This window comes from Abramis brama, assembly GCF_963993115.1.
Source record: "Abramis brama genome assembly, chromosome: 15".
NCBI classification, from domain to species: Eukaryota; Metazoa; Chordata; class Actinopteri; order Cypriniformes; family Leuciscidae; genus Abramis; species Abramis brama.
This window is the reverse complement of record NC_139977.1, coordinates 23,292,338-23,306,171: the sequence shown is the minus strand read 5'-3', so window position 1 is coordinate 23,306,171 and position 13,834 is coordinate 23,292,338. Positions and strand designations below refer to the sequence as shown.

At 38.6% G+C, this 13,834-nt stretch overlaps 1 protein-coding gene across 1 annotated transcript in view; it reads left to right on the top strand.

Moving 5' to 3' along the window:
- Nucleotides 1-13,834, top strand: part of bcr (BCR activator of RhoGEF and GTPase) — a 69,561-nt gene that overhangs the window by 39,367 nt on the left and 16,360 nt on the right. The window contains exons 3-8 of the mRNA XM_084137483.1: nucleotides 2,329-2,433; nucleotides 3,228-3,413; nucleotides 6,783-6,890; nucleotides 8,131-8,191; nucleotides 8,468-8,520; nucleotides 9,967-10,107. Of these exons, the coding sequence (XP_083993609.1) occupies nucleotides 2,329-2,433; nucleotides 3,228-3,413; nucleotides 6,783-6,890; nucleotides 8,131-8,191; nucleotides 8,468-8,520; nucleotides 9,967-10,107 (654 nt within the window). The remainder of the gene's footprint in view (nucleotides 1-2,328; nucleotides 2,434-3,227; nucleotides 3,414-6,782; nucleotides 6,891-8,130; nucleotides 8,192-8,467; nucleotides 8,521-9,966; nucleotides 10,108-13,834) is intronic.

The window sequence follows — 13,834 nt, the reverse complement described above, 5'->3', positions numbered from 1 at the left end:
GACAATACAAAATATTTGACTGCAGATTGCCACAAATGACCAGTCAGACTTATCAGATGCCCTTGTAATAATAGTAGCTAATTATTTTGTTGGGCATAGAGAGATGAATGCTTTCTTGGTGGAATGCGAAGGTAAAGAGTATGCATTAGAGATTTATTTATGCATGCATTGTTCCATGATAAGAATCCAACCCGTATGCCATCTGTGAAGCAGTCCATTATAAATAAATGTACCAGTAAACCCACATGTATTTATAGCCTCAATGGTAATGGTACACAACAAATCCAGTGAGCTGTGAAATTTGGCAGTTTCAAAGCTTGCAGATTCTGAAGTGCTGAGTCTGCATATAGTACTATTCTAATTAAAAATGTACTGCTTATCTTAGCTTTGTAAATATTATATAGCTCGGCACTGTGCAAAAGAATCTCACATCATTCATTTCATGCAGTCATGCGTGGTGTAAAGAAATTCTTTCTAGATGCTGTATCAACCAAGGTTTAAAATTATCATAGCTTTCAGTTCAGAGCCTCAGGAAACTGTCTTCATCATGCGTAGTGGCCATGCCATCAAATTAAATTACTGATGGTAAAACAGAGCTTACTTGCTTCAATGACACAGCTATTGGCTGTCAAATTGATTGATATCCCTCCCTGCCAATACCATGCCCAGAGGCGAGCAGTTTATTTGGATCCTTATGACCTCAATGTTTAGCTCCCACATGGGTTTTAATTAATACAGAGTAGATGCTCACCTGCACACATTCGTACACCCTTCCCCAGTAGCACACCTACATGCTCTGTGTTTACCCAACATACACACAGCCAGGGATTTAAAATATGGATGATTCAAAGAGGGATTTGCTATGTAAACGTCTTAAATTGAGCTGCAAATAATCCTGCAAATGACACTACAGAGGGATGGTCACCCATTTTTTCATGCACATTTTCTTACTCTTGTAAGAACAGAAATAGATAAGATTTGAATGAGTGTAATTTCTCTCTGTCTGCACAGAAAAGTTACATCATGCTGTCACTGAAAGCTGTTTTAGATGGCCACTCTATTCAAATTGAGCTGAAAATAACCCCCAAAAAGTCCAGTGTCCTTTATTCAAACTCCCCATTTCCAAAAGATTGAATTTGGATGAGCAAATATGAACAAATTGTTATGTTCAAGAAAATAACTATATTGAAAGTTATACCTTTTCCATAAGTTTTTTTTCTGTATGTTGGCCTCATATTGTCACATTTCTGTTTTTTATTAGGTCGCATTTCAAAGTACAATATGATATATAACGTATGAAAATAGCTTGCAGAAAAAATTCATATGGGGAAAGTTAATGTAAAAAGTTCTCTACAAGGTTAAATTAACTTAAATTTTAACCCTATGTTTAAAGTGTCATCTAATTACATGTGGCTATTTTTTTTTTTTTTTTTTTATACATTTTCCTTGTTATTATTGATGTACTGTTCTGTTTATGTTCTTTAAACATATGTTTTTAATTTTTTTTACTTGTAAGCCATTTGTAATTTTTCAGCTGTTTTATGTATAATGAGAAATACTTATTCATCCTTGTGTTTTCAATAAGCAAGGGTTATTGTTTGAGCAGTAGAGATGAGCTCAACTCATTGTCATGCGCTAAGACACTGACATGCTTTGATTAATAAATATGTGGATGAATAAAAGATGGTGGTCTAGAAATACAGGGGTGCCCCCTGGGGTGAGAAGTCTCGCACCCATGAGTTCATGAATAAAACCTTGATTTCCACCTTCCCCCTGCTGCAGGATTCAATGACGGGTCATCAGTTGGTGAATTTAGTAGAAATGTATGCAGTGCATCACTTCAGCTTTAAATCTCGATACAAGCCAGCAGAGTCTGCAATGATAACACAGTCATGTTTTATCCTGAAATCTGGATTAGAAAGTCTCATGAGACTATTACAAACATCTGTGGTTTCCACTACCTGTGCTGTGGCCATGGAAACCAACATTTCAGGCCCATTTAGCCGTAACCAACACACATGACACAAGATAGATATGTCTCTTCTGGATGGATTCGTGGTCTGTAGTATCTTTGATGCTTTTCTCAGAGCTTGGTGGTTAGCAATTAAAGGCCTTATTCAGTTCAAAGGTGTTATGATTCTCATGTAGCCCATGATTCTCCTGTAGCCAAGACAGTTATTGTAAGACCAGGGAGCAGCTCCATTGAACCAGTGCCAAATCACTTTTTTATAGCTCATTCCAGCAATGCCAGTATGTAATTTAATGTCATGTGATTTAAGAGTGTGTTGTTCAGAAGCGTGTGAGTGAGCTCTTTTTCTGTTAACGCAGGCGGAGTTGGACCTAGAGAAGGGATTGGAGATGAGGAAAAGGGTGTTGTCTGGAATCCTGGCCAGTGAAGAGACCTACCTCAGCCATCTGGAGGCGCTGTTACTGGTGAGGGAGATTCAAGTTTGAATCTGACAACAGTGTGCGCTTGAATTTGCACAAGGTGTGTTGCAAGGAGTCTTATTAGTCAGATGTATGGGTTGGCTGAGTGATTATGCCACAGAGCAAAAACATTACAAAATGGCCTATCCATCATCTGCAACAGGAATGTCATGCATTTAAATGCAAGTGAATGTGATGATGTACATTAGCAGTGCTAATTTAAGCTAAATGCACTCTAAAACTGTGGCTCAGTACATAGTCATACATTAAACACACTTAGTTTTTACACTACCACTAAGATTTTATTTGAAAAAGAACACATTAAATTGATAGTTAGTGTAAAGGCATTTATAACGTACAAAAGATTTATATTTCAAACTTTCTTATTCATCAAAGAATCTTTAAAGCGTATAACGGTTTCCAACTGAAAATCCAGCTTTGCCATCACAGGAATAAATTATATTTTTAAATAGAGTTATTAAATTGTAAAATAAATAAATAAGTTAAATCCCACAATATTAAGTATTAAAAATGATCTTACTCCTTTTACTTTAGTTTTGGTCAAATAAATGCAGACTTGTAGAGCATAAGAGACTTCTTTCAAAAACAACAAACTATTACCAACCCACACTTTTAAACAGTAGCGTATGCTTGATTAGATTGTTAAAAACACATACCTTTGGGTCTTTCTCAGTTGCACTGCAAATTGAGATTGTTCATACCTTGTCTTTCTTTAGTGATAAGCAGACTTACTAAAACATGTTGACATGTCCAAATGTCTATTCCTGCTCCTTTGTCAGCCCATGAAGCCCCTGAAAGCAGCAGCCACCACCTCTCAGCCTGTCCTGACTGTTCAACAGATCGAAACCATCTTCTTCAAAGTGCCTGAGCTTTATGAGATCCACAAAGAATTCTATGATAGCCTTTTACCCAGAGTGCAGCAGTGGAGTCACCACCAACGTGTGGGAGACCTTTTCCAAAAACAAGTGAGTAACATTTTCTAAACAGCTATTAAATTCAAATGGACCCATTTTAGTACTTGTGAAATTTTGTGTCGTCTTATGTTATACATTTTCTCATTCTTTGGAACATTGGAACATTTTTTATGATCCAGTAAGATCTTCATATATACAATCTTGTCCTCCTTTTTTTCTAGAATATATCCTGTTTACTATGAAGTATTTTAACAGAATTTCATGTCTTTTTAAAATCTATATATTATCAGAATCTGCTTTCCTTCATGTGATGTAATTGTTCATTTTAGTCAAAGAGTCATTTAGAGTCAAATTTTATTCTTATCATAGTGGAATCGCATCAGCTGTCCAGTCTCTTTTGTGCGCCATGAGGCTCAATAAAAATGTACATTTATCTCCAAATCAAGGAATCCTAAATGAATCATTTATGGCCCTAGATCAACACCGCACAGTCACACAATGTCTGGACTGCAGGAGCCTGTGTAATGTTGAAAAACACATCTCAATGCTTTCTTTTTTCACCCAGCCACTTGGGCAGATACTACAGTGTGTGCTTTGTGTCTCGAGGACAGGGCTATTAATAGTGCCATTCGAAGATTGTGTTCTCTATCTCTTGCCCCCCCGCTCTTTTCCATTAAGTTCTTTCCTCACGTGACTCTGCTGTTGGGGGGGGGCAGATAAATCCCCCCTCTTTCTGTCCACGCATTGTGCGCGGGAGTCTTATTCTACATTTATTTATCTTTCCATTTTCCCCTTCATTGTTCCCCACTTTCACTGTCCCACATTCAATAATCGAAAGCTATAGTCAGCAAGTTGTGTTTTCTCCCAGAAGGTGTTGGGTTTTCCACAGACAGTCAGTTAGTCTGTCATTTTGACCGGAGGCTATTTGTCACTGATCCCCTCGCCCTCTCCCACATCCATTAGCGAGAATCCGGAGGCAGAAGGCGAGGCAGCGCTTGAGGAGGCAGCTCCCTAAAAAGACAGTTGCTCGCAGCAGGAGAGACAACAAGATGTATGAACGAGAAAGATTTAGTCAGTCAGTGGTAGAAATGTCTCCTGCTGTTTGTGTTGTTCCTTCCTTCCAGACAGCTCATGTTGAGTAAGTAAACCCAGCGCAAATCATGAAGAAAGTCAAAGGTGACGTTTGTCCTGCCCAGCTGTGAGAAAGATGCTAAATATTCCCGCTTTTACTTGCACTTAATAATGTACGCCTGTCACTGACACTCGTATGTAAATTCTCTCCTAACAGCGAGAGATTCTGAAATTCACGTTTTTTAATGCAGATCTGTGACCTACTTAAACATTGTTAAGTGCAGAGGAACATACTTTCATCTTCAGCTGGGCCTGGCATATGGTCATGTCATCATGAGGAAGTGTGTCGAGGCTGAGAGGATGTGAACACTGCTGTGCTGAAGCCTCTGACAAGCTGTCTCAACCAGCTGACGTATCAACTTTTACATTTCTGTCATGTTTAGATGCATCTCAACCTTCTCAAAACAGCCTTAGCATACATCTCTCCTGTATCAACACTTAATGGGCTGGTTATGTGTTATCTGAATAATGAACCTGTCAACACGGTGTCTGTGACAGCATTTGCAGAGTAAACTATAGTTTTTCTTTTTGATGGTGGATTGGGGTGTCATGATATCAGATTTTCACATAATTATCATGGCCAAAAGAGTTCACAAATAAAATATGATGTCTATGGTCTCTTAGATTAGTTGGTTTTGTATGTTTTAAATACATTTGATTAAAGTTGGTTTTGTATGTTTTAAATACATTTGATTAAAGTTGGTTTTGTATGTTTTAAATACATTTGATTGAAGTTGCTTCATCATGTCTGTTTACATTGCTAAATTTCCAGTTTCTTACTCCAGCTTAACGCATCTCCTCACAGCGCTCAGCCACGGTTTGACTCGGCCGGGCATGTGTTGTCATTGCTTTATTACGGTCATCATCTCTCTCCATGCTGTAATGAGGTTGTCGCAGAGTAAATTCCCGTCCTCCACGCTGCAGATAGATTCTGGCCCAAGGCGGCTGTTTCTGCTCAGCATGGAGAGGATTGCACACACTGAGAAAATGACTTCACTTATGGACTCTTTGGCCAGTGCAGAATGAAAGATTCCCGGACGTACCACCAAGCCTGGACGTGTACCAATGGGGTCATACCAATTTATCTTTTGTTCCTGTCCAACAGTTGTTGGATGGTTCAGGGATGGGTCACCCAAAAATGAATGCTCACCCTCATGTTGTTCCAAACCTGTACGACTTATTTCTTCTTTGGGACATGAAAGAAGTTATTTTGAGAAATGGCTCATTTCTGTTTTTGTTTTTTGTCACTGGAAGTCACTGGAAGTCAGTAGTCACCTGAACTGTTTGTTGACCAACAAACTATCATCAAAATATCATGTTTTATGTTTAACAGAAAAAATTAAGTAAAGGCCAATTCACATTGCTCCGACAGACACCAAGCAACAGCAACAGACACTTTGCCGATCAGTTTGTTACTCATCATCTGTTTTTGGTCTGCTCTCATTTGTCGTGTCTGAGAAGTGACGTACTGTAATCTGGCGATTGGCCGCGCTGGTCGGCGTCTGTCAGTGCAGTGTGAACTGGCCTTGATACATGTATGGAGTGACATGAGAGTAAATAAGGATAGAATTGTCATCTTTTGGTGTACTATCCTTTAAAGGTACAGTAACAAAAACATACTGCCCAGGGGCCCAAAAGAGTGGAAAGTTAAAGTGTAAAGCTGAATGACTACAGATTAGGACTGTGTAAAGAAATCAGAAACATATTCTACAGTTTTGTAAACTGCCCAAATCCGCATAGTCAGTACTGACAGACAAATACTGTTTAAGCTGGCTCTGCTCCAGCTTGTTTATTATCACGCATATACACCCACACAAACTCTTTATCATCTAATGTATACAGTATTTGTGTTCTGGGAGATTGATTGATCTGTAAAGAGGTTTCCAGCACTGGCAGGAAGGCTATTGAGTTTGGATGGGCTAAATCAGATTTTCAAATGTGCTTTTTACAAGCGCCAGCCACATGCATTAATTGCTCACTGAAGAGTTGGCCTCTGCTGCCATGGCAACCACTGTAGGCTCTATAGCCACGCACAGCAATGGCCCAGCTGCTCCTGCAGCGAAGACACTGTCCCGGCTGTCTGCCCCATGTCACCATGGCGAGTCCATGCGTGCATCTCACTCATTAATGATAGTGTCACTGTTAGCCAGGAGCGGGAACTGCCATCTTGGATGTACTCATAAATCTCCACAGTTTACATCCTACTCTTTTAAAGTCCACCATACATGGGCAACAAAGACAAAAAGATGCATGAGTGGGAATGACTCACTTTGTTTTCTCTTCCTGCAGGCTAGCCAGCTTGGATTGTACAGGGCCTTTGTGGATAATTACGAACTCGCAGTGGAGACCGCGGAGAAGTGCTGTCAAGCGAACACACAGTTCGCAGAGATCTCTGAGGTAATGCCTACTGGATTGCTCAAGGTCTTTTTTATTCTAATACTGGAACAGATACCTCTACCCAAAATCCCCAGCTTATTTCTTACCAAAGCAAACAAACACAAGCTTCTGATTGGTCAGAAGCAATAGCATCCTGTAACAACCCAGGCTAGTGAAAATATTAGTTGCTACCAATACTAGTGAAATTTAATGATTTCGATTTATTTATCAGCATTTATCAGCATCAGGCCTACTTGGCTGCATTGAGATCTGATATTGTGACACAAATTTTATATATACATATATATATGCAAGTAAGAAAACAAGAAAGTGGAATTGTTGCCTCAACAACCTCCAATCGGATCTACTGTGATATGTTGATGCATCCTGCCATCAAAGAACAAGTCATTTCCATTGTTTATGCAGGGCTTTACCTGCTGCACTTCTCCATGGGGTCAATCAGAGTGAATGATTAAAAAGAGAGACCATTACCAACCAGCATAGCAGATCTAAAAGCGGTGCTCAACCCTCTTCAGAGTTCAGCGGGAGATTTTATGCCTTGCTAAATGTTATGAAGAGGGTGTCTAGAATAAAATCTACATGATGATGCTCACCTCGTCCCACTTTATTCCCCCTACCAGCTGTTGTCATGCCAACTACTACTTCCTTTTACGCTTTGGATTTTCCTCCCTTCCAACACGAACGAAAGCAAACATTAGGATAATTGTTTGTTCGCACTTGTGGGGGTTGGCAATTTCTAGTGGGTTCTATAGTGTATTGCCGCCAGTGCAAAGCTTGCAATAGGAAACATTTACTTACAGCAAATGTAGAGCAAATGTGACAGGCTAATTTATTAATTTAGTCTCTCCCGAAAGGGATTCTTTCGATATACAGGAAAGGGAGGTGGGTGAGTTGAATATACAGTAATAGAACAAGTAGGCTACACTCTCAAGCATGTAACAGCAAGTGTTGTTTGTTTTTACATTTAATGTTTAGACTGTTGTGTGCAACACCTGATAAGCTCTGAGGTTGGCAAAACAGCTGACTAGTGATGCCAAATTAACCATTACTTTGTTCATGACTGTGAAATGAGCTAAGAGCTAATGAACACCGTTTGTTAGGAGAATATCTGCTGTAATATGTGAAATAGTGGTTCTGTAATAGTAATCTGATGTTCTTTTTAGATTTTAGTTACCAGGGCTGTGTGATGGTGTGCACATCAGGTTTATTGATCATGAGTTTGTCTCTGATATCTCTGCAGAGTCTCAAGGTCAGGAGCACCAAGGAGTGCAAGGACCTGACAGCCAAATACTCACTGGAAAGTAAGATACAACAAGATTGCATTCATTGTTTTCATGTATATTCTTACATTTAAATGATCATTATATTATCTGTGGTATTTTCATTGAGTTTAAGTGTTGCACATTTTGCTCCCAGCATGTAATACATATCCTTCTTTTAAATTCAGTCGCATAAAACCCATTGAGTGGGTGGATTAGATAAGGTTTCAAACATCGGCATTTGAGCCTGCAGTATGAAAGTGGCTCTTGTGAATAATCACCCACTGTGTGTGTTCTCTTCTGTCTTGTTTCTGCCAGCTCTGCTCTATAAACCAGTGGACAGAGTGACACGGAGCACGCTTGTTTTACATGTGAGTCAACCTTAATTTATCATAATATTTTTTTTTAGCATTGCTTAAATGTGTGTAGTTTATCATTTTTACTATTGCTCATATTTAGAGAATGTTCCATTTGCCAGAGAAACACTCTTCTGCGGCCATATTTGTGGCAATACCAACTTGTGGCATGCAAGACCAACTCCTCTATTTGAATAGGGAAATACTGAAATCTCAAAAACTGCTGGCCAAACTCACATTTAAATAACATTTCAAATCAGCCATAAAATCTGACATGAATTATCTCATAAAAGTTGTTTCTTGCGCTCAAAGAGTGTTAAAAAAAGCATGCGGATGTGCAGTTCTCAGCACGAGTCTCTGGTTTCTAAAGAAACGAGCTTCTAACAACCGCTGCAGTGATGCAATAACTTTATCAATTGGTGATTGACTCTTTTATTTAGAAGGTGGGACTAATACCGTGTCTACACCAGACGCGAGCGGCTCGACGCAACAGAAGTAGACAGAACCCATTATAATCATTGATGCTGTCTACACTGGATGCGGCGTAACATGACACCACAGATACTGATGTCCAGTTCTATTTCTGACGTACTTCAAGTGCTTGCGCTTCTGCTCACACAAATGGATTTCCAATGGTCGCTTTGTCTCGCGTCTAGTGTAGACACTGTTTAGGTGCCCTATAGTCGCCATATTGCAATTTGGAATTTCCCCTATTCATAGCAATACGAGTGCACCGTGTTGGTATATTTTTCGTTTTGCACGGGCAGCCATTAAAAAAAAAAATATATATATATATATATATACAGTGCTATGCATAAGTTTAGACACCCATGCTAAAGTTGACTAAAAAGAGGAATAAAAAATCATCTTTTGGAAATTGATCTTAATGCCTTAATTAAAAAAATTAGGAAAAATCCAACCTTTAAGGACACCAAATTTTTTTTGTGAATGAATAATGTATCGTAAATAAATTGTATCGTACCTAGAGATTGGCATGACGTACTTTCCATAAGATCATCTCTCAATGCAAATCAAACCAGCTATTAGGCTAACTGAAATAAAACCATGCCAATCTCTAGGTATGGTGAAGGCTATGTGATGATGTGGAGCTATTTTAATTCCAAAGGCCAAGGGAACTTTATCAGGATGCATAGTATCCTGGATCCATGAAGTAACTGGCCTTTAAAAATAAAAATCTGCCTGCCTCTATGGGAATTTAACATAGGGGTGTCCAGACTTATGCACCCTGTATTTTAAGGAAGAACATTTATTTATTTACGATACATTATTCATTCACAAAGAAAATTGGTGTCCTTAAAGGTTGGATTTTTCCTCATTTTTTTAATTAAGGCATTAAGATCAATTTCCAAAAGATGATCAATTTCCAAAAATAGCATTGATTAAATAATTAATTAAATACATTTTGCTTTTATGTTTGATGTTTGCGTGTATTTTATACAGGATCTTCTGAAACACACACCCTCCAGTCACCCAGATTACCCCCTCCTTCAGGACGCCCTCCGCATCTCACAGAACTTCCTGTCCAGCATTAATGAAGAAAGCACACCTCGCCGCCAGTCCATGACAGTGAAGAAGGGAGAGGTGAGTGCAGAAACCCCTCCTTCCTTCCATCTTACCCTTCTCCCTCGCTCTCATATGTCCTCCATCTTGTTTACGATAGAGTGTATTTGTCAAAAACGTATTTTTAAAGGGTAAAGGAATGTCAAAATTCCAGGTCGCATATAGTTGCAGGTGCCCTGAAGCCATTAAGCCAATGAACTCCCATCAGGATATACAGACTAGTCATTTCCATCCATCTCAGAGCCAAGCCACCCTCTGCTCTCTGTACAACCTATCCTTGGGCGACAATGCCTTCTCTTTATTTCACACTAACATATACTCTCAATCTCCACAGAGGCTTTATGCTATAAATAAAACATCCTCTATTTGTTACTGAACTTTTCGCTGCATTTGAGTTGTTTGTGCTCAGATCTAGTGGGATTTATTTTTAATCACCTCTTCGGTTTCTGCTTACTAATGCTCTTGAGTCATGATGATGTCACAGGCGGTAAGAAAGCGCATACCTTCCTGACCCCAGCAGAGAAACTCATCCTTGAAAGGATCTTGGGAATTAAAGATATGTTTGGTTTTAGACACAGACTCTCTGTGCCGCCCCCTTCATTCCAGCAATGTGGCCTCAGGAGAATGGCAGATGAATTGTTGCTGTGTGATTGATGGCGAGCAGCGCTTGCTTGTAATTTGCCTTAATGAGCCACCTTGCTCTGACTCGCAACTCATTGATTATTCATAACAGGCCATCTTGTGTGGAGCAGGCACCACCCACTTTGAGTAAACGGTGAGGAGGAGTTTCTACAACGCTCCCACCTTCCTCCCTCGTGCGCGTGCGGACAGACCAACTGATCAAATATTGATAGTGTGTGCATGAAACGAACTCATGGAAATCAATGTGTTGTTGTGGTGCTTATTGTCTTTCAGTCCAGTCGAAGAAAATACAAGCTTTAGTTTACCTTCCTTTTGTTTTTATAGCTTCTAAATCGTTATGAAAGCATGCTTTCTTTAATAGCTAAGACTAGCTTCACTAATACTATTGCTCATGCTTCAGGGATTTAAATAGACCATGAGTATTTGAGATACTTGACTTGTTGACGATCACCTAGCAAGCACCCTGATTACCATAGCAACTATACATCAGCATTCTAAACATTTCTTTGAACACCTTAGCAACTGCATAGCTATGCTCAACTTTTTTTGTAAAATATTTTGTTAGCTACTAAGGAGGCACAATATATTGTTTATAGGCCATTATTAGAGTTTTTTTTTTTTTTTTGTAATTCATTGATGTTGGACAATATTGGATATATATCAGCTGATATGTTAGGGATTTTAACCCTGGACGATCCTGCATATACCATGATCATTTTCCAGCATTGAAAAATTAAAGCTGTTATTGATGTTTGCAGAGCTACATTTGACTGGAAGTGTTAAAATGGCATTTATTTTTGTCAGCTACCACCATTATTTGACGCGCAGATCTAGCATTCTGTTAGCTTTAAATCAGACAGAGATAAAGTAGTGTGGTAAGGTTACATTGAATTATAAAATGTATTTGAATGAATTAGCCTATAGAGAGAGAGAGAGAGAGAGAGAGAGAGAGAGAGAGAGCATGTGAATAACCTGCATTTGTGCAGCGTCTCTCTACTAGCAATGAAGCTGTGAATTGAAACTAGCTGTGCATTAAACGGTTTTATTGCACAACTTCCATCCATTTAGAATCGAGTATTCAGACAGACAATGGTATAATGGATTTTTCATTGTACCTGCTCATTTCCCCTTTTTTCACATTTAGGTTACCATCTAATGCTTTTTTAAAAACCCAAATCATTCTTTAATGCTGTTAAATGTAATCTTTAGAAAATCTCGAAATGAATATCCTTTTTTAATAATGTTGTGATGCCTACATTTGCTTGTAGCATTCTAAACAATTGATTTTAGTTTTTAGTGTTTTTTTATTTATTTAGACAAAATAGAATAGTAGCCTATATTTTATATAATATTGTATGTATAGCCATCAGTTTCCTGCCATAACATAAAAATAATTATTGGCTTGTTCGTTTCAGCTATAATTTTTACATCATTATTACTTTACATTGTTTAATTCATTTATTTCATTTAGTTAATCTAGAGATGCATCTAGCTTGAGCTGAGAGGTACAGTATGGTGCCCTAAGCATACTTCTTTGGTGGATGCCACTGAACAATGATCTCATTATTTAAGAGTAACTTCAGAACTGATATCAGTGGGCAGCTATAAACATTAGCATGATTGTTCAGGTCATGGTTGCGTTGATGAGCTAGCGCTTCTAGTGTTACCCGTGCTGGAAACTGGAGGTATGCGGGTGAGAGAGAGAGAGAGAGAAAATATTCAGGGTGGCCCCAGAGGCCTGCGCTAGCTGGGCCAAAGCCACTTAATTAAAATGCAAATGAACCTGCCGTTTTCAGAAAGCAGCTTTCCGCGTCTGCGATACAAGCGCGCACAGCGATGTGTGATGGGCTTTTTATATGTAGCTGCACACATGTGACATCGCTGACTGTGTACATACACACACTCATTCAAAATGTAAATATGCATATGAAGTATATGCAATATGCACTAAAGACACATAAACACAAACACACAGAAGCAATTCAAACATGCTAAATCCTGTACAATAGATACACATCAACGAAAGTGCATACACAGCCAGATGACCTCGGGCACTTCAAAGCCACCTGCTCTATTCAAAAGATTGTCAAAAACGTATGCATGTCAATGTACCACACACAGACTGATGTAAGAGCGTTTTGCTTCTTACCTTTAGGGCACAATCTGTTGAGAGGTGATTTAAGCGCATAAATGTGGGGCTTTATTCCTTATTAAAGTGACACTATTAATGATAGGCTCAAAATACTAATAATAACAGAAATATTCATATTAAAAAAAAATTTAAGTAGCATATGCTAAGAAGGCTAAAAATGTGCACTCCAGAGGGTTTTTACAAATACACATTGTTTAAGCTCCACAAACTGCTAATGTTTTTATTTTGAATGTTTAATTTTCAGTGGTTTCAGTCCGTTTTTAGTGGGTTATTATGAGATATTGCCATTGTCATGTTTCTACTGGAGGCGAACTGTTGGAAAATGTCATCTGATGTGCTGAGACAGCTCATTTGAGCGAGACGTCTCCTCTTTTACAAAGAGGGAAAAAGCACATCATGTTAACTTTAAACTGATACGATACGGGTAAAGATTTGCACACAGTGTACAGTGCATTACAGTAAAAGTGTTTGCAGATGAAATTTAAGTAGGATACCAGGCCTGTTTGTTTTTGGACGTGTGTGTGTGTGTGTGTGTGTGTGTGTGTGTGTGTGTGTGTGTGTGTGTGTGTGTGTGTGTGTGTGTGTGTCTTGCAGAGTGAAGAAGAAAGAGAAAGGAACAGAGGCTTTTGTCTCTTTGCATTTTGCCTACAGTGAGACTGTTCTGGAAATGCCATTCATGTAAACACTGATATATGGTGCTCTTTGAAAGAAGAGTTTTAGTCTGTACTGTTGGGTGTATGTTTTTATTACATTGTTGTTTTTTTGGAAAGTATAATGGATAAATGAATAAATACAGTGAACTGGTCACTGGTCTGCTAGGGGTACAGTGATTTTTATGTACAATGTATCTTTTAGTCTAAGTCTTAATATTTTTTTGCTGCCACTATGCAAGTAATAATAATAATATGAATTATATAAATAAGAACAATAATTAAAATCAATCATAATATTAAC